The 26,218-nt window shown below is 41.8% G+C and overlaps 2 protein-coding genes and 1 pseudogene across 5 annotated transcripts in view; all 3 read right to left on the bottom strand.

The window, feature by feature from the left end:
- LOC148003583 (disks large homolog 5-like) overlaps positions 1-20,957 on the bottom strand; it is a 61,623-nt gene extending 40,666 nt beyond the window's left edge. The window contains exon 1 of the mRNA XM_087568904.1: positions 20,918-20,957. The gene's annotated coding sequence lies outside the window, so the exon portion shown is untranslated. The remainder of the gene's footprint in view (positions 1-20,917) is intronic.
- On the bottom strand, positions 2,118-21,293 carry LOC148003582 (disks large homolog 5-like). Of its 4 annotated transcripts, XM_087568890.1 has the most exons (6): positions 20,918-21,293; positions 11,490-11,757; positions 9,363-9,522; positions 7,915-8,046; positions 7,063-7,246; positions 2,118-2,908 (listed from the first exon to the last, which is right to left on the bottom strand). In XM_087568890.1, the coding sequence occupies exons 2-6, from the start codon at positions 11,578-11,580 to the stop codon at positions 2,903-2,905; spliced, it is 573 nt and encodes a 190-aa protein (XP_087425016.1). In that variant the 5' UTR covers positions 11,581-11,757; positions 20,918-21,293; the 3' UTR covers positions 2,118-2,902. The 4 variants fall into 4 exon arrangements, with proteins under 4 accessions (XP_087425016.1, XP_087425017.1, XP_087425015.1 ...); XM_087568891.1 differs by lacking the exon at positions 11,490-11,757; XM_087568889.1 differs by lacking the exons at positions 11,490-11,757; positions 20,918-21,293 and adding an exon at positions 10,246-10,421.
- Positions 15,617-16,940, bottom strand: LOC148003584 (reticulocalbin-1 pseudogene; annotated as a pseudogene).
- Positions 21,294-26,218: the final 4,925 nt, after the last annotated feature.

Below are 26,218 nucleotides of genomic sequence, written 5' to 3'. Positions count from 1 at the left end.
AGCTTCTGTAAGACAAAGGACGCTGTGGTTAGGACAAAACAGCAACCAACAGATTGGGAAAAGACCTTTACTAATCCTACAACTGATAGAGGGCTAATATCCAAAATATACAAGAACTCATGAAGTTGGACTGCAGGGAGACTAATAATCCTATTAAAAATTGCAGTTCAGAGCTAAACAAAGAATTCATAGCTGAGGAATATGGAGTGGCTGAGAAGCACCAAAAGAAATGTTCAACATCTTTAGTTATGTGGGAAATGCAAATCAAAACAACCCTGAGATTCCACCTCACACCAGTCTGAATGGCTAAGATCAAACACTCAGGCTATAGAAGATGCTTGCACGGATGTGAGAAAGAGGAACACTCCTCCATTGTTGGTGAGATTGCAGACTGGTACAACCATTCTGGATATCAGTCTGGAGGTTCCTCAGAAAATTAGACATTGCACTAGCTGAGGACCCAGCTATACCTCTCTTTCTCATATACCCAAAAGATACTCCAACATACAACAAGGCACATGCTCCACTATGCTCATAGCAGCCTTATTTATAATCGTCAGAAAAGGAAAAGATCCCAGATGCCCTTCAACAGAGGAATGGAAACAGAAAGTGTGGTACATCTACACAATGGAGTACTACAGAGATATCAAAAACAATGACTTCATGAAATTCATAGGCAAAGAGAACGAACTAAAACATATCATCCTGAGTGAGTTAACTCAATGACAGAAACACACACATGGTATGCACTCATTGATAAGTGGATATTAGCCCAAATGCTCGAATTCACCAAGATTAACAAACCAAATGAAATTCAGGAAGGATGACCAAAATGCTGATTCTTCACTCCTTCCTTTAAAGGAGAAGAAGAATCTCTATTGAAGGGATAGGGATGCAAAGTTTAAAACAGAGCCTAGAGGAATGGCCATTCAGAGTCTACCCCACATGTGGCCTATACATATACAGCCTTCAAACTAGATAAGGTGGATGAAGCTTAAAGAAGTGCAGGCTGATAGGAAGTGGATATAGATGTCTCCTGAGAGGCACAGCCAGATCATGTCAAATACAGTGGCAAATGCTAGCAGCAAACCATTGAACTGAGAACTGGACCTCAGTTGGAGGAATTACAGAAAGATTGAAAGAGCTGAAGGGACTTGCAACCCCATAAGAACAACCATGCCTGCCAAGCAGAGATCCCAGAGACTAAACCACTACCCAACCACTATACAGGGACTGTGCCATGGCCTCATCTGCATGTGTATCAGAGGATGGTCTTCTTGGGCACAAATGGAATGAACAGCCCTTGGTCCCGCCTAGGCTGGGAAAGTGGATGGATGGTGAAGGGAATACCTTTATAGCAGAGGGGGAGGGCAATGGTATTCAGACTTATTTCTGGAAAACAAGGAAGGAATAACATTTGAATTCGAAATGAAAAATATCCAACTAAAAATCAACAACAACAAAATGGTATTTTGAGCTTCGAATCAAAAAAAGCCAGTCAGGAAACAGAGAATTGTAAGCCTATGGTTTTCTTCAAATATGCTCAGGGCCCAGGTAGGTTCTGGGTCCAGGCTGGACCAAGTAAGTTCCTGCCGCTGACTGCTCCTCTATTCCTGTTTCCAGAGGCATCATGCAGATTAATATTGGACCAGAGATGTGGGCAGAGCTGGTCAGAAGTGGCTTTCTTTCCTGTGGTCTCAGGATTATCTGCATTCCTGGTTGTTCAGCATTTTCTGCCCTGGGATTTGGGTGCAGGTTTCCCAATGGCTTTAAACTCCCTTATACCATGTTTATATGTCCTGGGAGGTGTTACAGAAAAATTAATGTTTATCCTATTAATTTGGTCAAAACTGTCATCGACAGAGTATAATTTAGAGGTAACTATATATTTGACAGCAAGCATACACAGTGGGTAATGTATGCATGATGAAGTTGAAATTCAGAGTTGGAAACACAGTGCACAGTCACTGTATAAATGCCTGTGAAGCTCAGTCTGACTGGGAAGTGATTTGATGCCCAGTCCCCATGAGAATTCGAGATCCATCCCTCCCTGATAGCTGTGGGACTTCAGATGTTGACACTAATGATCAATAAAGAAGGTTCTTAAGAGTGAAGAGTTTGAGATTACTCCTTTATTGACCAGAATACATCCAATTTACTTGATAGTAACCAGATGCAGGTAGTCAATATATACAGTCTATATCCTTATCAAAATAGAAAAGCAAATGAACAAAACAACAACAACAGATAAATAATAAATCTTCAAATGAATAGAAGGAAAACCAAATAACCAAAACAATTAAAAATTAAGCAAACTTTAAATAGAAGAATTGCGCTAAGCATTCTTTTGCTGCTCCTTTTGCAGAATAGACTTATAGCCTGTGGCTTGCCTTGGAGACATAGTAGACAAGCAGTTAGTGATGGTAACAATCTTTTCGAGAGGAGGGGAAGTAGGTCTGTTTTGTTGGAGTGGGGGTATTAAGGAAAAAGCCTACCAATACTGAGTATAAATGATATTACAGACTTTGTCACAAAGTCTTTCCAATGTTGTGAACTGATCTCCATGATACTCTTCTGGATGACCCATCAGGACAAGTACAAATTTACACGTGCACAGTCTTTCTGGATGACCAGCAGCTCTTGATTGATCTGCATCAGCACTTCTCTGAGTCCCTCAAAAAGTGCACACTTGTTGGAGAGGCTGAGGTGAAAGTAAGGCCTATTCAATCCAAAGAAGTTAAACTAAAGGAGGAAAATGCAGTCCACAATTGCTATGGACACTACAGATGAGACGCAATAGTGGTGTATTTGCTGTGCACACTTAGTTCTCCTCCTGTAGCTCTTCTCTCCAAGGGAGATCTTGTCCTGATCTGTGTCATGTTCGAGTTTCTGCTGGAGAATTTCAGACCTAGCAGAGCAAGGGAATAAAGATTTATTGAGTGGATGTCAATTCAGCTCTCCCTCTTACATCAGCTCTATTCAGTTGGACAATCCAGCATGACCTGTCAGCTGAGGTCAGTCCCAGCATCCCCAAGTGACATAGAGTACCTGGGCTTGGATTTATATCTCAGCTTTTAACACTGCTAGAATTTGAACTGTGGACTATGCACTGTGCTGGGATTAAGAGAAAAATGAGCATATTTCCCCACAGGTCCAGGTATATGACATTGAATAATAACATTGTAGCTGGGTCTGAATCTGAGTTCAAGAGTGGTATGAGCAACCTAGAATACCATGTGGATTCCTTCTGGAGAACATGCCCAGAATTGAGGTGAAATTTCTGATTATGTTAGCACTGAAGGAACCCGTCTAGTTTCCATTTGTAACCACTGTATCTGCAAATACACAGAGAAGCCATCTCACATCAGATCAATGGGAATTGCATAGATCCTGTAATCACTGAGAATGTGCTCCATGCAAATCTTCCCAGCGTACACACGGACATTAAAGGTGCTTTTGATGTAGAAACAGAATAGCACCCCTGTAAGTCTATGGCTAGTGTAAGGCAATTTGTGAGAGGACAGAAGAGAAAATGTCCTCAGATCTTTCCTGAGAGATCATAGGAAGAAAGGAGTAGAACATAGCAAGAAATACAGAGGATCATATATATTGTTTCATGGGCAAAATTCACATGAACTGTACCAGAACAATACTCTGAGTAGCTCCTTAGCTGCCTGAGGCTGAAATCCAGGTGGGGTGGTCATCCACCCAAAAAGGGTATTTATATAGGGAAGGATATTCAAATGGCTTCTTCCAGCCTATGTTCCTACCTGAACATTAATGCTTAATGTAAAGATTCCCCAGGATTCACTGGATGTATAAAAACAAATGTTGAGTGTAATATGTACATAGTGGCCAGAGCCCATAGACAGCTCAGTCAGTGATGTGCTGTCCTCCCATAAACCGTCATAGACTCAGGGTTCTTTCCCCATTAACAATCTGGCTTAGCAAGTCCCAAAGGTTGTGTAGAGCTCTCTTGTTGCTCAGCAAAGGATCATATGTTGGTGGTGGACTAGACTCTTGTTCTTGTTCACTCTTTCAGACTTTCCCCAAAGTGTGCAACTTCTTCTAATCGGAGCTGTCTTTACCATAGCCTGAGTGACTTCATGCCCAAAGCTAGAATCATAGGAAATCTCCATAACCAGGATCCAAATCAACAAATTTTCTCCCCGTAATGTGATTGTTCCAGAGATAATTTGAATAAGTAAGTAAAAGCTTGCATGGATTATCTCACACTGAATCAGAATCCATGGAAGGGCTCCATCGTATGGTACACTTTCACTCCTTGGCTGATGGACGTCTGGATAGATTCTCCTTCAAGGTTACTCTGGGACCACTACAACACTGATGCTCCCTAGTTGCAATGGCAATACCTACTCCTTGTTGTGGAATCACTGGGTTAACTAAAACTTCTGTTCCACTTTCTGAACATGGCTTCTCATAGGGCTACCTGTTCTTACACTGTCAGACCCATTTGAAGCTCATCATTTCTCCTAACCCATTGAGGCTGAAATTAACTGAGAGAAAATGATGTTGATCGACACTTGCAGAATGCTACACAGATAACATAGAGGAGCACTTTGGATTATCTGTGCACCTAAAGGGATTCCTGAAACTGCCCTGTTCTTGCACCACAGCATAGCTATGCGACTTTTTCTGGATGACGATACAATTCCAAGCAACTCAAATTCTCAATGAATAAAATCCAAGCCAAACTCCCAGGGGAAGTTGTAGTTGCCAAGGTAGCTCGAAAGTAATGGTAGCAGGCAATGAGGAAAGCAACCTTGGAGAAGACACAGTGAGTGACATAACCTTCCAGTGGGCTTTCACAATTCACAAAGAACAGAAAAGCCGCATAAACTCATGGATTTTATAGAGAAGCCTTGCACTTACCGCCCTGTACTCCATTCCTTTGATGTGCTCCAAAGGATTTCAATGCAGATCCGTAGTTTTGCCCCTAATCACTTGAAAATCTAACTTTACAGGTGTTTTTGTGTCCTCTTTTTGGGGGTTGCATTTCTAAAGGATTTTATTGTCCTGCTTCTACACCATAAGAAAAAGGGACCTGCAAGCTCTAGACCTGTACCATTTGTTACCCCTGTGAAAAACGACTCACTTGAACATATTTCCACTCCTACCCCAGACTTCACAAGATAATTCTGTTCTGAAATTTTTGGAAACAGAATAAATTAGTAATTTAAGTGTCTTTTTGCTGTACAGAGCTAGATGGAGATGCTAAATGACTGGGCAGCTCTATTTCATGTTTCATGGATGTAAAGTGAACGCTTAGAGTACTTTTCTCTCATGAAACTTGGAAATAGAGGGAAACACATGTTCACTACTGCAAACATACACACACACACACACACACACATATACCCACACACACACACCACACACACACACACACACACACAAACACACACACACACACAGACATACACAGATACTCACTTGCACGCCCAAATGAAAACTTTGATCTTGTGCAGCACATTTCCTGTTGAGTGAGGAATTACTGGGAACAATGCTGTGTACAAGTCTCTTAGACTCAAGCAGGCTGTGCTGCCCTGGCCTGTACTCATTTCCACTTCAGGAAACCTTTCTATGCATATACTTGCTGGTCCGACAAGTAAGTTACATGTTCTGCACAGATAGCCTAAACAACACAACATCAAATCCCCAAGAGAGAGATTTCTAGGAAAAGACTCCATCAAGCGCTATGCTGACTCATCATAGGCCCCTCACTAAAACTACCCTGTTTCCTTCATAGAAGACTTTGGAAGCATCAGAGAAGACAGTAACTAATGGTCAGTTCCCAGGAACTTTTCATCACATTAGAGTTCATGTGATATTAAAACAACCTCAATGTCAGTCAGAAAAAGGCTAAATAAATAACATACAGTGAATTTTCTGGAATGCAGCACTGTGTACAATATTGAGAGGGAATCTATCCTGTGAGAATGCAGTGCCCATGATATAGTCAGCAAAGAAATGTCAGCAGAGGGATGCACTCTAGGATTCCATGCAAGATCATGGTGAAGCCAATAAGACAATTCAGAATATTCCCGGGCGATAACTCTGTTCAGGTAAAGTGAAGAAATCTAATCCTTATTTTTGAAATAGCTGAATGGTTTAAAAATGTGTTGAGACAAATAAGAGAGGGGGCTCCACTTGGAACTGGACGAATGATGCAAAGACTGCTGGCCAGCACAAAAAAAGGAAGCTTCATGTTTGTTGAGAGACCTAGGCTTAAAGGACTAAGTTAGATAATGACTGGACAAAACTGCATGTCATGAACTGGCCTCCCCGCATGCTCCCTAAGATGCAGGTCAGCACAGCAATGCACCTTTCTTGAGAATTGGGGGTATATACTGATAACTTTGTTCTTGAAGTCTCAAATCTCTCATGGCAACCCTCAGCCTTTGAGAAACCTTTTCCACATTCTTGCTCTTCTAACCAGCTTCAGACTGTAAGGCCCAGTTATGAACTCTGCAGGAGCACTCAAATAAGACAGGACTGACATGCTGATACACAGGCTCTGTAGTTACCCAAGATCTATGAAGCATGAAGTCACCATCTTCATATACAGGGACATGAGGGGAGGAAGAACAAAAGCCACCACAAATGAAAATGAGAACCATTTCTTTGGCATTTCCACCAGGCTCTCCTCCTTGAAAACTACTTACTTCCTGAGTCTCACACGAACCCTGTAAAAAAAATGAGCTCCAGGCTTTTGCTTCATCCCTCAAAGCCCTGTTCTAGTCTAAAGAGGGGCTCCCACATAGCACCCTCCATACATAATGGCATGTAGTGCTGTGCTGTGTGATCAACCTATCTCTCTTAATGAAGTGCAGATTCTCAAAGAGCAGGAGCATTTGCTTTCCAAACATGCAGTTTCTTGAAAAGGGGCTATCTCAACAGAGGGCCTTGTAAACCATCACATGAATGAACACTTGGATGAGACCTAGGTCAGGACATGGATCCATCAATAGACAGTTACATTGGTTTGTCTACGGTTATGGTAAGACATGAGGACAACCTGACCATGAGGCCTAACCCTACCTGCTGTTGCTTGGCACTGGGGTCACAGATGTTCATTCCAGCCTCTTCACAGAGCCTCTTTGCCTCCACAGAGGATGCTGGCAGTTCAGTCTGCTCCACCAGCAGTTCTCTCTTCTCATTCAGCAAAATCTGTATATTATTCTTCAATTGAGCTTGTTCACGTAGGAGCTGGGAGTGCCTGATGCTGAACCACAAACAAAAAATGGTAAATCCCAGCCAGCTTCTATTTGCCTGTCACTCCTGCAAGTACAATCATCCCTTCAAGGGTCCTCATCCTCAGAAATCTCCAGAATAGAGCCACACTATACAGGTTAGCACCAATTAGAGGAGGTCAAATCCAGAATCCACATTCCACATAAATCAAAGTACTTCTGAAAATCCTGACACTAAGACGGTTTATATAAATCGAGGAAGAAGAGATGGTCCATAAGGGAGCTCGTATGTCCATGGTATGGTGAAACCATCTTCACGTTGTGGGGAAAGCCCCTCTTAGGGGGAGTTGAAGACCCAATAGCTATAGACTCTTTCCATGTGTTTCTCATGGATCACAGATCTTTAAATCTCCTGTCAGAGTCCTAGAGATTCAGAGTTGATTGCTATTTCCATCATGGTGCAAACCTTTTCTATCTAGAGGAACTTTAACTGGGAAAATAACAATTGGAGGGTCTTCTACACCCCTCACATGTACGACAACTGATTCCAAGAGCTACAAATCTAAGACCCTTGCCAGGAGGCAGCCTTCTTGTTAAGAGTCAGATACTACAGAACCAGAGCCCTGACTTTTGTTAAAGTCATACAGGACAGAAGCATTCCCTGCCTAGTGCTGGATTCTCATCTCTGTCAGCGACTCACCAGTAGGAACTGTTCACTTGTATGAGCTCCTTGTACCTCTCCATGGCATCACTTATTGAGTTGGTCATCATTTGCATAGCCATCATTCTCATCTCATGTTCAGATTGAAGGACTGGCAATTCGACATGCAGCCTGGGTTAGGCCAAAGGAACAAATAATGTTTTGAACTCACGATTTCAGAATTAGGTGAAATGTAAATAAAAATATATAATAAAAAATTTCAAATTCAAGGAATGGTGGAAGGGAAGAAAATGGCAAAGTCAAAAACCAGACCAAAACCCAACAGTGAGACTCAATCCACAGAAAATATTTCTATGTAAATAAGCAAACATTTGTTTTGAAATAAGGACTCCTTGGAATCCTGAGAGATATGGTTCTGCAAAGACTCACTATATAGGAGGGGGCAGAGCCTGAGAGCTGCCTGTTTGGGAATAACAACGGTCAAGACCACAGTGACCATTTCTAGGTCACAATAAACAATCCCTGGATAGTTAAAAAGTAAAAAACTAAAGATCAAAGCAGGTGAAACAAATTAGGTAAAATCAGACTGTTCTATTACTTAAACTCAGTATGTACCACATACTTGCTCCTTCAAAGTATTTGTACTGGTTAAGTTTATTATCCTGGGCACAGGACAACAGAGTCACGGTACCAGTTGGAGGGACCTGACCTTCAAGAGCTGGCCAGGTGAGCATGATGGAATTGACTAGTTCAGGAAGAAGATTCCTCCAGTCTGTGCCACAGCTTTGGGCCCAAGAGAAAGCTGTGATGACATTTCTCTTGTTTTGAAAGCAGGTATACTCAATCCTTGGTTTCTATAGTTACATGAATTCTCAGAGAGCATAACTAAGTTTGACAGGGAAGAGGATTTATAGCACCTCCTCCCCTCGGGAGAGTCCTGGGTGCCACCAAGGTATACAGAAGGAGCAAAGTGCTCTGTTGATCAGTGTGGGCCTCCACGTACTCATCACTATCATGACCTGCAAAATGTTGATCAAACAAATCCTCAGACCCCATCAAAGGTCCCAGACGTCCTGATCCTGAGTAAACACCACATATACTTCCACATACATACATACCAACCCATATCCAAACACATTTAGAATGCCAACTACATGCATGGAGGTGCCATAGAATCAGTGTATAATGAACAAATTCAGAGGAAAGAGTGATGACGTGCAGGCATTTCATTCACACACACTTGCAGCAAGTGTGACCAGGTCCTTCCAGCTGCTGACAGAACCAATGCTAATCCAAGAGGCTCAGGGTCAAGTACAAAAGAGGTTGACCCTAAACACACAGCACCTAGCTTATCTCACAAGCTAATGCCTGCCAAATCTCCTTAAAATCCAGGATGAGAGGTGAAACTTTCTCGTGCTATGAGTAAATCTTGAGGTAGCAGAGAGAGAGCGCAAGACAGTGAACAGGTTACTGGGCATAATGACTACCTGTGGTCCCACTCATCATAGATATAAAGATCCAGGATTTGATAAAGTTCATCCCTCTCGAATTGACACTTCTGGATTTCAAATTTGAGTTCCTCCAGTTCCTTTAGACACTCCTCTTGCTTACTGATGACATTTTGGGATGATGCCTTCCTACCAAAACCTGTAGACAGATAAACCCAACTGAATTTGCATATTTGAACCAATGGACAGAATAGATCATTCTGAATCCGAAAAGGAGGTTGAGGAAGGGGAAATGGTAGGGACTGGGTGAATCCCTGAAAGAACAGAAAAGCTTTCTTAAATGTTGATTCCTAAGCTATGTCCCTCTTCCCAACCTCTAATGCCATATACGTGCCACACTCACTATTACACAATCACCGGCACTGAAAGTTATAATCTGACTGAGACATAAACATCTGCAACATTGTTATATCAGATGTGGTGCAGATAATCCTGGAGTTCATAATGACTTCATAATGCTTAGCACCATCAAGCTCTAACCAAGTGAGGTCCAGCCCAAAGTGTCTGAGAACTCAATTCATGACTAGGGGTGCATCCTTCCTTCTTCTCGCCATCAGAGACTTATGTAAACTACAGTAATCTAGAGGATGAAGTGCTTCAACTCCCAAACATGGATGGTCACATTGTTAATCTCACAGTGCCTCCTCCTGCCATTAGTTGACACTCACAGTTAAAAAGCTTCAAGAAAAGACACTGAAGTCTTACCACTTTATGGCTTTCTCTCAAATTAAAGATCAGGAACTCCTGCCTCTTGGTTTGCCTTTGAAAAATCCCAAGGCTCCTGCTTGTAAGGCCTAGTCTTAGAAGGCACATCTCAAACCTACCTCCTTGAGGATGTTCCCCAACTCAGCCCACGACTCACCAAGCCTTCCCCAGAATAGTTTCCTCCTTCCTGTTTCACTAGAGAGGGGTTGAGCTTCCCTCTGACCTGGTGCGGTCTCTCCTTGATCAACACTTTCCTTCCGAAATAGCCTGAGCAGCTGGCGAAACATGCCTGCTTGTGAACCCAAAGGGAACTGAAGTAATATCCCAAAGGCAGTTGGTGTTACCACAACACTGGTGACATCACAGAAGATTCTAGGGATCTCTTAGATACAATAGAGTGTTCAGTGAACGTCTTACTGGTGATGTCACTGGAAAATTCTATGGCCTACCTATTAACCAGCTCTCCCCACACTGATGAATATCTGTGGGGACCCTTTCCTCCAGTCTCTCATGTGTCACTGGGAAATATATTTGGCAACCTCTATTTCAAAGCTAGATATGTCTCTCTGCTTCATTAGAAGTCAACAATGCTTTTGCTGGGGAGGGTTGCTTACAACCCTAAATTGGAGAACAGATTTTCTTTAGCACCCAAAACTCTAGGGACCAAGGAGGAGGGAGATTTTTCTTAAAAGTAAAATCTACTTCTCGAGACAATGCATGTGACACACATTTCGATTCCTGAGCTTTTCCCTTAACAGTTCATTAACATGTAAAAAATTTCTCAAGTATATTAAAGTGTTTACCATGGTCATACAGTTTTTCAAATACCTGGCATTCATCTTTTTCCAAAACCTAAAATTTCTGTCTTATTCACATTTTTTTGATTTTTTTTGGTTTAGTATCATTTTTTTAAATTTCAGTTTTTTTAATAGATATATATGTTTTATTCAAACGTTAATTCCTTTCCCAGCTTTTGGTCCATAAGCCCCCTTGCCGTGCCCTCTCCCATATGTATGGTCCCCCAATTCATGCCACTTAGAAACCCCTTCCCGGACATTTCCCTGCACTCAGGGTCCAACCTTGTTAAGAACAAGGGCTTCCCCTTCCACAGGTGCCCCAACAAGGATATTCTCTCCTACATATGCAGTTGGATCCCTGGATCAGTCCACGTATAGTCTTTTGCTAGTGGTTTATTTGGTTGGCATTGCTGTTCTTATGGGGTTGCAACCCCTTCAGCTCTTGGAATCCTTCTTCTAATTCCCATAAAGGGCGTCCTGTTCTCAGTTCAGCAGTTTACTGGCAGCACTGACCTCTTTATTTGACATGCCCTGGATGTGTCTCTCAGGGGAGATGTATATCCGGTCCCTTTCGGTAAGCACTTTTTAGCTTCATCAATCTTACCTAGTTTTGGTGGCTGTATATATATGGGCCACATGTGTGGCAGACTCTGAATGGCTGTTCCTTCAGTCTCTGCTTTAGATTTGGCCTCCATATCCCCTCCTATGGATATTTTTGTTCCCCATTTTAAGAAGGAGTGGGAGCATCTGCACTTTGGTCATCCTTCTTCTTGAGTTTCCTGAGATCTGTAGATTGCATTTGGGTAATTCGAGGTTTTGGTCAATATCCACTTATCAATGAGTGCATATTGTCAATGAGGGGTGCTGAGTATCTGGAAGAGAATGAGGGAGAAGAGATGTGAAGAAGGACGCCAAGACAAGAGTCTGATCAAGGCGACAATTTTATTTTTCCCCAAGGCTGAATTTGTACCATAAAAAGGGTAACAGAGAGAGGAGAGAAGTAAGAAACATTTACCCACGCCAAGGACACAATATTCATGTGGTCAGGGAATTGGCTGATGTTGACAGGTTGTCAGAAAGGTCACAGGTTTGTCATATCTATTAGTCAGCAGGATGTTGGTTTTTCAGAAAGGTTACAGGTCATGACATTGGGTATCTTAACGTCACACGTTATCATATGATTATTCATCTTGACCACCATATTTGTATTAGTCTTCTGCAGCTGGCTGGGGATTTTCCATGAACTCCATCATACTTACTTCTAACCATAATAATAACATCAATAATGGAGGGCTTCAAGGCCATCGCTCCCAACAGCATACCAAGTGTGTTTTTCTGTGATTGGATTACCTCACTGTGGATGATATTTTCTAGTTCTTTCCATTTGCCTATGAATTGAACGTAGCATTGTTTTTGATAGCTGAGTGGTACTCCATTGTGTAGATGTACCACATTTTTCGAATCCATTCCTCTGTTGAAGGGCATCTGGGTTCATTCCAGCTTCTGGCTATTATGAATAAGGCTGCTATGAACTTAGTGCAGCATGTGTGTTGTTGTATGAGGGAGTATCTTTTGGGTATATGCCCAGGACAGGTATAGCTGTGTGCTCAGGTAGTGCAATGTCCAATTTTCTGAGGAACCTTCAGACTGATTTCCAGAGTGCTTGTACCAGTTTGCCATCCCAGCAACAATGGAGGAGTGTTCCTCTTTCTCCACATCCTCACCAGCATTTGTTGTCACCTGAGTTTTTGATCTTAGACATCCTGACTGGTGTGAGGTGGATTCTTAGGGTTGTTTTGATTTGCATTTCCCTGATGACTAAGGATGTTGAGCATTTCTTTAGGTGCTTTTCAGCTGTTCGATATTCCTCAGCTGAGAATGTTTTCTTTACCTCTGAACCCCATTTATTAACAGGGATGTTTGGCTTTCTGTACTCTAACTTCTTGTGTTTTGTGTACACTTTGGATATTACCATCCATCAGATGCAGGATTGGTAAGGATTCTTTCCCAATCTGTTGGTTGCCTTTTTGTCCTAATGACACTCTCCTTTGCCTTACAGAAGCTTTTCAGTTTTATGCGGTCCCCCCATTTGTCGATTTTTGATCTTAAAGCATAAGCCATTGGTATTTTGTTCAAGAAATTTTCCTTAGTGCTCATGTCTTCGAGACTCTTTCCTACTTTTTTTTCTATTAATTTTAGTGTATCTGGTTTGATGTGGAGGCCCTTGATCCCCTTGGACTTAAGCTTTGTCCAGGGCAATAAGAATGGGTCAACTTGCATTCTTCTACATGCTGACCTCCAGTTGATCCAGCACCATTTGTTAAAAATGCTATGTTTCTACCATTGGATGTTTTAACTCCTTTGTCAAAGATCAAATGACCATAGGTGTGTGGGTTCATTTCTGTGTCTTCAATTATGTTCCACTGATCTGCCTGTCTGTATGCCAATACCATACAAACTATTGCTCTGTAATACTGCTTGAGGTCAGAGATGGTGATTCCCCCAGAAGTTCTTTTATTGTTGAGTATAGTTTTTGCTATCCTGGGTTTTATGGTATACCGAATGACGGCAAATTGCACTTTCTACCTTTATAAAGAATTGAGTAGGAATATTGATGGTGATGTCATTGAATCTGTAGATTGCTTTTGGCAAAAAGGCCATTTTTTTTGTACCATATTCATCCTGCCAATCTATGAGCATGAGAGATCTTTCCATCTTCTGAGATCTTCTTCAGTTTCTTCAGAGATTTGAAGTTCTTGTCGTACAGATTTTTAATGGCTTGGTTCAAGTAACAGCAAGTTATATTATAGTATTTGGGAGTATTGTGAAGGGTGTCATTTCCTTAATTTCTTTCTCAGCCTTTTTACCCTTTGAGTAGAGGAAGGCTACTGAATTGTTTGAGTTAGTTTTATGCTTGGACAGTTTGCTGAAGTTGTTGATCAGGTTAAGTAGTTCTCTGGTGGAATTTTGGTGTTGCTTAAGTATACTATCATATCATCTTCAAATATTAGTGTTTTGACTTCATCCCTTCTAATTTTTATCCCTTTGACCTACTTTCATTGTTTGATTGCTATGGCTAGGACTTTAAGTACCATATTGAAAAAGTAGGGAAAGAGTGGGCAGCCTTGTCTAGTCTCTGATTTTAGTTGGATTCCTTCAATTTTCTCAGTTTAGTTTGATATTAGCTCCTGGTTGGATATATTTTGCATTTTCCTATATTTAGATATGGGCCTTGAATTCCTGATCTTAACAGGACTTTATTAGTGAAAGGGTATTGAATTTTGTCAAATGATTTCTCAGCATCTAAGGAAATGATCATGTATGTCTTTTTTCCTTTGAGTTTGTTTATATGGTTATTTCGTTGATGGATTTCTGTATATTAAACCATCCCTGCATCCTTGCCATGAGGCCTACTTGATCATGATGGATGATTGTTTGGATGTGTTCTTGGACTCAGTTTGCAAGAATTTTATTGAGCATTTTTGCATCAATATTCATAAAGCAAATAGGTCTGAATTACTCTATCTTTGTTGTATCTTTGTGTGGTTTAGGTATAAGAGTAATTGTGGATTCGTAGAAGGAATTTGGTAGTGCTCTGTCTGTTTCTATTTTGCGGAATAGTTTGGGCAGTATTGGTATGAAGTCTTCTATGAAGGTCTGATAGAATTCTGCACTAAATCCATCTGGTTCTGGGCTCTTTTTGGATGGGAGATGTTTAATAACAGTTTCTATTTCTTTATGAGTTATGGGGTTGTTTAGATGGTTTATTTGTTCCTGATTTAACTGTGGTACCTGGTATCTGTATAGAAAATTGTCCATTTCCTTCACATTTTACAGTTTTGTTGAATATGTTTTTGTAGTAGGATCTGATGATCTTCTTAATTTCTTCAGATTTTATTGTTATGTCTCCCTTTTACTTCTGATTTTATTAATTTGGATACACCCTCTGTGACCTCTGGTTAGTATGGCTAAGTGTTTATTTATCTTGTTGATTTTCCCAAAGAACCAACTCCAGGGTTACTGATTCTTTTGATACTTGGTTTTGTATCTTCTTGTTTGATTTCAGCCCTGAGTTTGATTATTTCCTGCCTTCTACTCCTCTAGGGTTTATTTAATTTTTTTCTAGAGCTTTGAGGTGTGCTGTCAAGCTGCTGACATATGCTCTCTCTTGTTTCTTTTTGCAGGCACTCAGAGCTATGAGTTTTCCTCTTAGCGCTGCTTTTATTGTGTCCCATAAGTTTGGGTATGTTGTATCTTCATTTTCATTAAATTCGAAGAAATCTTTAATTTCTTTCTTATGTCTCCAAAGACCAAGTTTTCATTGACTTCAACTTCCATGTATATGTGGGCTTTCTGTCTTATTTGTTGTTATTGATCAGCAGCCTTAGTCCGTGGTTTTTTTAAAGGATGCATGGGATTATTTCTATCTTCCTATACCTGTTGAGGCTTGTTTTGTGACCGATTATATGGTCAATTTTGGAGAAGGTACCATGAGATGCTGAGAAGAAGGTATATCCTTTTGTTTTAGGGTGTAATGATCTATAAATATATGTTAAATCCATTTGGTTCATAACTTCTGTTAGTCTTTCTATGTCTATGTTTAATTTCTGTTTCCTTGATCTGTCCATTGATGAAAGTGGGGTGTTTAAATCTCCTACTATTATTGTTTGGTGCAATGTATGATTTTTTTTGAGCTTTAGAAAGATTTCTCATTGTTTAGGGACACAACTGCTATATACTTGACAAATATAGCAATAACCCAGAACATCCGCAGGAAGCCTGTGACCGTTGGCCACATGAATATGAGTGTCTTTCAAAATTCATCACGATTTTGGTAAGATCTTTCGCGTAATTGGTGGCTTGGCTTCCCACAAACATGGTCCAGTTGTCTAGAATCTCCTCCTTGGTTAGCACTCATCCTTGTTTTTGTCTTACTCATACACAAGATGCCAGGCCTCAGCCTTCACATGGTCATAGTCCTGAGGGAGGATCCAGTGGAGAATCACATCCTAGTCCAACTTCCCATCCTTGTTCAGATCTGGGAAATCACTGAACTGCTCCCCAGACAAAATCCAGTCTATCTCAGGGCAATTGTCCTCGTGAGGAAAAGATGTCCACAATGTACTCATCCTGGTCCACAAACCCATCCCCGTTCTTGTCGATATCCTTCAGGGTTTCCAGAACTACAATCTCCTTCATATGTTCTAAATGCTCTTAGTGCAGAAAAGCAATGAACCCGTCCTGAGTAGCTGTCAGGTCACCGTCAAGGCCTTAAAACTCCTCTCATCTCGTGGAGGCATCTTTTTAAAGTTGTGATGATCAGAGCTATCTTGGAAATCAGCAAGGTTAACCAGGTAGTAGCCATAGGTGGCCTGCTTGTATTCTTCCCAGGAGATCTTTTCGTTTATGTCCCTGTTATAATCCTTCCAGAGTTCAGCCACATTATGGTAGATGTATCTTTTCTGTACATGTTTGATCCAAACTTTCAGGTCCTCAGTAGTAACAGGGCCGCCTCCATCACTGTCAATTGGATCAACAATTTTCCCCAGCCTCTCCTGCTCTTGTCCAGGCTTAGCTATCAAAGGTCTTGGAGTCCTCCTTGCCCAGGAAGACCTCATGATCGTACAGGAAGCTGTGCTTGTCCTTTGGTGGCCATTCGCCCAGCTCTGAATCGGGACAAACCATGTGCTCCTTGCTCATCATGCTTTTGGCCCTGAACGCCAGGACCAGTGCCAGCAGCAGCCCATGGAGAGTCCCAGGCTGACACCATGCACCACAGTCGCGATCAAAGGGAGGCAGCAGGGAAGTAGGGGCTCAGAGCACCTTAGCAGCTGTCCATCCCCAGAGAGGGCTTTTGTTACATTTCAAATGTTAACCGTTTTCCTGTTTTCCCATCTACAAAACCCCTTATAAAACCACCTCGTCCTTCTACTATGAGGGTGTTACCACACCCACCCCACTACCCAGGCCTACCTGCCTCCCTGTTCTGGTTTCCCCTACACTGGGGCATCAAGCCTTGACAAGACCAAGGGCTTCTCCTCCCATTTGTGCCCAAGAAGGCCATCCTCTTCTACATATGCAACTGGAGCCATGGGTTTTTCCATGTGTACTCTTTGGATGGTGGTTTCAGCCCTGGGAGCTATGGGTGTTTCTTACTGTTTTTCTTATGGGGCTGTAAACCCCTTCAGCTCCCTCAATCCTTTCTCTTACTCCCCCATTGGGGACCCTGATCTCAGCTAAATGGTTGGCTGCAAGTATCTGCCTCTGTATTTGTCATGCTCTTTACCCTACTCTTTTGAGCAAATCACCACAGAGCAACGAAGATGTATTGTCTTGGCATGATGATGTACAGACAAATAGATGATGTCTTAATTCCTATAATTCTTATAGTTCTATAAGTATTCCTAAAATGAGATTAGTAATTTTAAGCTCCTTTATAATGAGAATGCTATTAAGTTTTCTCTGGTAATCAAAATTGCATTGAGAACTCTTCTTCTTAAAGTGTCATGAGTGAATTGCTTCTGCAATACCAAGCAGGCATCTACAAATTAGAGCCCATCCTAAGAGGGTATAAACCAATTAACCAAAGTTCATAAAAAGAGAACTAATGATTTACTATAGGTGCAAGGACTGAACATAAATAATTGACTGGATTTGCCTGTAGGTAATTTCACTTATTCTTTTCTCATAAAAATTACAGCTTTTAACTCTCCATGAATGTGCAGAGCTAGTGATAGATGGTGACTGTTTATCCTGATGATTACTCTTCATGGATATGCATGTAAACATTCTCTGTCTTAAACTGATTATCCAACTTATGATTTGAATTCCTGTGCAAACTTGTGGTGAACTTTTCACCATGTGATGTTGTGTTCAGAAAGATATACAAATGCTGAGGAGAAAGAGAGAGAAAGCTTTTTAGACAGAACTGAACTGAAGAGAACAGAACTCAAGAAGAACTTAGAAGTAAAGGCATAGCGTTGAGAGTAAGGCATTGAGAGTAAGGAAATTATTGTGTCATAAGAGCAAGAGGAAAGGAGATAAGAAGAAGAGAGCAAGGAGAACCTTTAAAGCCAAACTTTATGGAGGCAAACTTTTGTAGAAATTTTAGGAAAACGGAAGAACTTAGAAATAAAGGTTAAAATCACTGCTCTTCAGCCTTCAGCGAGGCTCACTGAGTAGCCTATGCTCTTCAGTCAGGCTCACTGGCTAGCCTGTGCTCTTCAGCCTGGCTCAGTGGCTAGCCTCTGCTCTACAGTCAGGCTCACTGTCTAGCCTCTGCTCTTCAGTCAGGCTCACTGGCTAGCCTCTGCTCTTCAGTCAGGCTCACTGGCTAGCCTCTGCTCTTCGGCTGGGCTCACTGGCCTATGGGGCCCTAGCACATCGCTTAACCATCTGCTCATGACTGCCTGACCACACTGACCACCTGACCGCCCTGACTTCTTAAAGTCGTCTTCTAAAAGAGCACAAGAAACCAAAGAGAAACACCACAGTAAACTATTCCGATGGGCTTTGCTTAACCTTAAGTACTTTCATTATTTCTTTAAAAGAATGAAATATAATTTCGGCTATTCATATAGCCAAGAGAGCTGTGCAGTAGTCATCGCTTTATGGAATTTGGTGCTAAATCAAAAGATTCCTTAATTCTATTACGATGTTATCTGTATGCTGTACGATGTACGTTTAGAAAACACAACACTAAATTCCTAAAATATAGATGTTTTAAGACATCAGCTCATGGAGAAACATAACTGCTTACCTATCTAGACTGGGCTTTTTTGCTATACTGCAGGTACAATCAATTTTCCACACTACTTCCATGATTTTCAAGAATGATTAAGACAAAAATAAGTTGAACATAATGGCCAGAAAGGGGGTTCTGTCAAGTTGTCTTATGTGGGACAAGATACCAAGCTATGATGGTAAACCTAAAACCACCTGTTCCCAAAACTAGCAGAACTTACAGAAAATACATACTTTCTTATCATTCCTCCTCCCCGATGGTCAGAGATTTATTGAGCACCTACTACAATCCTAGCCCTGTGCATCTAAGGGTGTAATGGTGAATAAAAAAATTAATAAAAAGCCTCATTAAGGAATAAAGAAAAATGAAACATAACTTTGAAACTCAGAATTCAATATAAACAAAACCACCATTTCTTTAACTGGTGATTTCTGAAAACTTCATCATTTTTTCCATGGGCTTCTACAGTAATGATACTCAGTCTTGATTTGGTAAATCACAAAAAGCAAGTCACACTTCTTTCTTGGCTCCCACAACTGTCAAAGGGAACAACACTGTCACTGTCCATTGTGCTTCCCTATCAATCCTGCTATGGATGGTAATGAATTCCAGTCTTTTCAATGTGAAAACAGGCCACCACTTGAGGGTAAAGGTTATTAAAATTACCCAAACCGGTATATTCTCTAAAATTTTCACATAGCATTTTACTGATATCACAATGTAAATTCACCACAAATATTTAATCAATGAAAATATTGAATAGCTCTGCAAATAGGAGCGATAATCATATATACTTGAAAACAACTATTATGGAAACAAACGATGTAATAGGAGAAAAGTTACATCACTTAAACGTACAGAAGCAGCAAAAAAGACACTACATTTCTTGGTTTGAATGTTAGGTGATACACTTGATCTCTAAAGACAGGCAATGTACTTGATTTTTAAGCCCTTCAACTGTGCCCTGTCCACACAGAAACTGCAGTAGATGACAATCTTTTGTAAGATTTATTTATTTATATGTGAGACAATGCAGCTGTCTTCAGACACACCAGAAGAGGGCATCAGTACTCCTTACAGATGGTTGTGAGCCACCATGTGGTTGCGGGCATTTGAACTCAGGACCTCTGGAAGAACACTTGGTGCTCTTACCCACTGAGCCATCTCTCCAGCCCTCACAATGGCCTCTTACACAGCATCACAGTGGTCTATTTCACTAGATGGCTCCAGGGTGATAACAGAGAAACTTTCACAGTTCCTGAGCACTTCTGAGTTCAAACACCACCAGTGCCCACTCTGTGCTGTTGGCACATTCTGACCTTCTCCTAAGGGTTGTCAGCCACAAAAGGGACGGGTTAGCCCCAGACAGCATTCACTGCCCAATCCTAAAAACCCCCTCGATTCTGAAAAAGCCACATTCCATGCTTGCTCCATATTTGAGGAAGCCAAATGGTTGATCTGGCTCAAGGCTCTACTTTTCTTAGCTCATCAAATTTCTTTTCCACTTCTTGTCACAAGAAGAATGTTTTTATGCTGCAACTACACTGCAGTGTGTGAAGGAAACCACCATAAACTCTGGGTGTCACCTCTTGAAATTTAAAATTCATGGCTTTCTAATCAGCACCATGGAAAATAAACAAAAACAAGCAAAACCATTCCAAAGGAACTTGCTGTTCTGGAGGCCTGCTCATAGCAGGTAGGAAAGAATTAAATTATGCAGAACTGTAATCTCTCAGAGCTTTGGAGTCTAAAAAAGAGGAAATTTCTGTTTATGTTCCCTTTTAATTGAAGGAGGGTATTTTACATCTTCCAAATACAATCTCTTGCAAGGGGCAACCAATTACAAAGTAGATCAGAAGAAATCTATTAAATAATCATTCATTGCCTGAGGTTTTAAGGAAATATTTTCCTATGATCCCTGTCCTTTAACATAGAATGGAAACATTACAGGGAGTGTGCCACCAGGCTAAGCTGCCTCTGAAAAGCCTGTCCTGCCCTGGCAGGTACAGGTCATTTAATTCTAAGTCAATCTGGAGAGAGGTGACAGCCCCAAGTTGCTCTGGGGATGTCAGAGCACAGCTCTCATGCACACTCCAGACCACCTCTCCATTCTTTCCCAATGCCATAGGCTTTCCAATCCCTGCTTCAGCTCTCCATACATCCCTGAACCCTCCCTTCCCCTACCCAATGGGCTCACTTTGCATTGCCTCCTTCTGCCACTGCTTTCCCAGGGCGGGGGAGGGGGGGCCCAGAAGGAGCCTTAGGAGGGACGCGGGTCTCCTACCTACCTTGATGATGCTGCTCTTAAGGTGCAGCCCGCCCTGCTTGCTCCTTGCCGTCCCTGGGGAGCAGACCGGAGGTCGGACTAGGGGTCCACGCACAGGTCCCCTGGCAGGGCTGGCCTGGGCTTCATGCCTGGAAACTGCAAGGCTGCAGTCTCCGTTGGAAACCCCGCCGCTGTCTTAGCGCGCCCTCCCGTGGCCGAGGTGACCCCCAACGCCGTTACCGCCCCCTTCTCTGTCAGCTTCTTCTGATTTTTCTTTTCATTTTTTTCTTTTCTCTTTTTGTTCGCGATGTGGCGCCTGCGAAGAGCTCGTCTCCAGGAAGGAGGACATCGTGCAGGCAGAATCACCTCTGGGCCCTGCCGGGGTCGGAGAGGGAGAGAGAGAGGAGTCAGCTTGGGCAGCGGCGCCCTGGCTGCCGGCACCCGCAGAAGGAAAACTCGCCCAGGCACACGCGCTGCTGCGGGCGCCAAATATAACGCGCGCGCCCCGCCCCCTCAGGCCCCGCGCTCACCCACGAGCTCCGCGTGCCCTGAGGCCCGGCTCGGGCGCGGTCAAGCTGCGGGGTGGGAAGGACACGTGTGCCCACTCCGTGGCGCAGACAACACGGGGAGGCAGGACAAGGGGAGGTGTGTGGTGTGGAGCTCCGGGCTCCGCTCAGGCCCGTCAGTCCCCTCTCAGGGCCCGCGGAGGCCCGGGCGGCTTCTTCGGGCCTCCAGGCCCACCATGACCAACCTGAGGCCATCACAGCTGGAGCTTCCTGGTGCCCCAGGCTGGAGGCTTGGGCATGGCGATTGTGGTTGCCACTCTCCTAGGCCGGCTCAGCAGGGCACAAGCCACCACCTGCTGTCCTCACCTGAAGACATCTTGATGGGGCTGAGAGCCCACATCCAGCAGGCGAGCCTCAGTGCTCAGGGCCATGGTCTTGGGTCTGCACCTTGTTGCCAGCCCCTCACACATATGGCAGCATCACACATATGGCTCCTTCTACCAACCGCCACTAATTACCATTTGGACATTCCATGACAGTGTTCTCAAGAAGAAAGATTGCAAACAATCACGAAAAGAATGAAATTTAAAATCTTTTTTATCAGGTTGGAGAGATGGCTTGGTGGTTAAGAGCGCTGCTTCTCCATTGCTCCCAAGTTCAATTCCCAGCAACCACATGGTGACCCACAACTATCTGTAGTGGGATCCAATGCCCTCTTCTGTCTGAAGCTCTCTTCTGACATGCAGGCACACTCGCAGAGTGCTCATGTACATAAATAAATAAATCTTTAAAAATAAAACCTTCTAATCAGTTAATGTATCTACATCTAGAAGCTAGAAAAGGGTCACAGCAATATTAAAAATAACTCAGAAATAGTAAAGGGATGTACGAGAGTCACAAAATTCACTGGGCAAGATGGTGTATACCTGCAATCCCAACACTCACAAGGCTGAGGTAGGTGGATTGCCTTGAGTTCAAGGCTAGACTAAAGTGTGAGTCCTTGTACTAGAAAACAGAACAATTGGGGAGGGGATGGAGAGAGAGACAGAGAGACAGAAGAGACAGAGAGACAGAGAGACAGAGAGGGAGACAGAGACAGAGACAGAGATAGAGAGAGAGAGAGGGAGCGAGAGAGCTTGATGTCATTTCCTGCACTGATGACAAGCTACTGAAGAATGTGAATGTCTCCTATCAAGCACAGAGAGTGCTAATGACAGAATGGGTTTCTTATTAAGATATCATAAACTATAGATGGAAAAGTAAAGGAATGTATAATAAATAAAAGAGAAATCAGACATCGGAAACCTAAATTTAGAAGACTGTATATGTTTAAGTCACAGGGGAGGGAATGGGACGATGTGGGGGAGAGAATAATCAGAATAAATTATATATGTGTATGAATATGGAAACTAAGAGCAACCAATGAAAAGAGAAAAGCAGGTTTATTTTACGATGAAATTGAGTTCCCATATGACACTATGTAACATTTTGTAAATTGATTATATGAATTATCAGCAATAAAAATCAATTGTTATTAAAGATGTGGTTGTGTTCATATTATTTAGAAATGTTTTAAATTCTTTTTATTTATTTGCTTATTTATTGATTGATTTTTTTTAAGATAGGGTTTTCCTATATAGACCAGGTCGACCTCACAAAACAGATCCACCTGCTTATGCCTTCAAAGTGTTAGGATCAAAAGTGTATACTCACACATGAAAGTTACATTCTTAAAGTGATAAAAAAGAAAGTACAGTTGTCAACATGGTACAATTATTGAACAGTGATCAAGTGAATGGAAATTTCAGAAACACATTTAAGGCATTAGGTCACTGTTGTTAAAAGGATCTTAAGCAGCATATATAATTCAAATCATCCAGGAGACACATTTCGAAAAAAAAACAAGAAACTGGGTAAAGATGATTTAAATTTTTTAATCTATTAAAAATTTTAAAGTGCATTCGATATGAAAGTGTAAGTGATATACTTCACATTTTTGCTTATATACCATCTTCAATTTTATGTGCATTCTGCAAATATTGTCCATGTTTATTCAGGCTCTTAATATTTCCCCATGACTGATAACATTCACAGATATCATATTGAGCAAAATGTATATGTTGAGGTATAATAGAATTGTATTCTACACAGTATAGCATAGAATTATGTATATATAACTTCCCATATATGTGTGTATATACATATGTAAATGGCTCAAGAAAATGAGTATCACTTTATCATTGTAGTATTATTTTCATCAAAATCCTGAGAACATTGAAATGGCATCAAATACTGACCAGATTGGCAAAAAACAAAAAAAACAAAAAACAAAAAGAAAAAAAAAACTCCAAAAAATAAAACTCTTATAAAGAATCTAACGATACTAGCAAAAGATGCAAAAATATTAAAGTCTCAATGAAAAAAAAAAGCCCAGATGAAATACTGTATATTTTCTCAACTCTAGGATAATGTATTTTTGTACAACTATCAATAAAAGGCCTGAATTTTGAAGAATTCAAAAGTAGTGCAGTATAATTATGCAGTGGACAATACTGTTTCATACCATTTTACATAACTGCATACACTCTCGTTCTTTTGTTCCGTGGTCTAGCAACAAACTCCGGTAGATTTATGGGGAACTCGGGTAGATTTATGGGGAACCATTGCACTGTAGACTTAAACTGGATTAATTTGGGGATGAGTAAGTCGCATTTTGTTAAAGTTGCTTTAAAAATAAACCGTTGGATATTAGTATGGCAAGTAATTCTCCCTGAAGGAAAAACCAGACACCAAGAACCTAGACCACTTCTGTCCAGGAGAAATTTCTAGATGATAGAAATATTCTATATCTGCTGTGTTTCTGGCTATGGATTCTGGCTGGCTGTTTGCCTCCTGGTTTGCCTGCTGTGACTAAAGAGGCAGATTTTAGTTCTAAGTTTAGTTCATCTCAAATAGCCATGTGTGAACACTGGGTGCCATTTGGCCAGTGTAGCCACAGAAAACTGAAGCAGTGTAACCAAAGACTCACCCAGGAGTCAGTTGACCTCCTAGAAGGTGACTTGGGAAGACGTTGGCAATGATAGCCTCTTGGGGAGCTCACCTTCACCAAAAACAAACTGTGAATCCTTACTCTTCTGAAATAGTCATAATGCAAATGGTCTCACACCCACCCCAACCCTCACCAAAGACACTTGAGAGGGAACTGAACCCACTGTGTGCTTTAGATTTCAGTGTAGAAAGCACTTCCTTCGAAGTGGAGCAGACTGAGCTTGCCAAGTCCTTTGCCTGGCACCAGGGACTTGGGCCTGACCAGGGGTGAGGAGGAAATGAAGAATGACATTGGACACACTTACATGGGGAAGGCTGGGTCCATGAGCTGGAGAAAAGGCAGCATCCCAGAAGCTCAGCATGTTTATTATATAGAGTTGGCCAGGAAGCAGGGCTGTTGCTCCAGGCAGCAAGGAGGTGGGCATTACATGCAGATAAACAAGGAGGGGAGGACTATGCATATGTAACTGAAAAGGGGCAGATTTAGCTAATCTCAGTAGGAGCAGTCTCTGCAGCTGGCAGTCTTCAGGCTGTAAATATCCAGATGGGGCCAGGGGGAAAGGTAGAGTAGACTTTTTCTGCACACACTATCAACACCATCCTGAGAAGGCTTTGTCATGTCTCTGAGCCTCAAGGGGTATGGGGGCCTTTGCCTTTTCCCCATGGATAAATGGCTTTGGGTCCATGGCATGGTCATATCATTTTTACAACACACATCCTCTTAGGGCTGCAGTTCCTCAGGACTTCCTCTGCACCCACAGTGAGATCTCAAAAGAAAAACAGAAACCAAACAAACAAAAAATGTGCTCAGTGAACTGGTTAATTCCCTAAACTATACAGATCCAGTGTCCTAAGTCTAGGACTTCCTCAAAAGCTACAGAAATCCTGTGGACCTAAAATAAGCAAGAAAAAAAAAAGAAAAAAGGAAAAAAAACAAAACAAAGACCCTTGTCCCCTCCACAAAAAATGAATGGGAGAAAAAATTATTAAAGGTTTTCATAGAAAATTGTTTAAGAAAAACACACGGGAATTGTACTTAATAGAATTATTGTGCTGAGATGTGAGGCCCACTCACAGCATGCAGCATTTGGGAGTCTCAGACAACTTAACAGAAGAGGACTCCTAATTATTCTTTGTGACCACTCTCCACATACTACTCACAGCTTAATACTAACCTTCATAATTGAGTTGGGGATAGTATTCACCATAGCAGATAATTGAAGCATTTGTGCACAAAGACACAGACACACACACACACACACACCCACAACCATGCACACAAAACACACACACTCACACACACACTCACACACATACACACAGACACACACACATGCACACAAAACACACACACACATTCACACACATACACACAGACATACACACATGCACACAAAATACACACTCACACACACACTCACACATACACACACACTCACACATACACACCCACAAAACACACACAAAACACAAACAAAACACACACACTCAGGAGCACACACAAGAGAAATGCATATTCTATGAAGTTTCTTGGCATATTTTTATTTGTAAGACTCAATGCTGGAGTATTCTTGGTTTTGCATAAAGTGGGGGGAAAAGTCAGGCTTCATTTTCCCCCTTTTGAAATGACAGATATCTGTGTGTTAAACATACTCTCATGGCTGTCCAGGCTGCCTCGGCCTATTGGACAGCATCCAGGTCACCTTGGTCAGGACAGTGGTTGCTCTTCTTATTGGCAGCTGGTTTGCATCACAAGAGTTTTTCACGTC

Source organism: Rattus norvegicus, chromosome 9 (genome assembly GCF_021556685.1).
Source record: "Rattus norvegicus strain SHRSP/BbbUtx chromosome 9, alternate assembly SHRSP_T2T, whole genome shotgun sequence".
NCBI lineage: Eukaryota > Metazoa > Chordata > Mammalia > Rodentia > Muridae > Rattus > Rattus norvegicus.
Note: the sequence above shows the minus strand (reverse complement) of the source record. Positions and strands in the feature narration are given on the sequence as shown.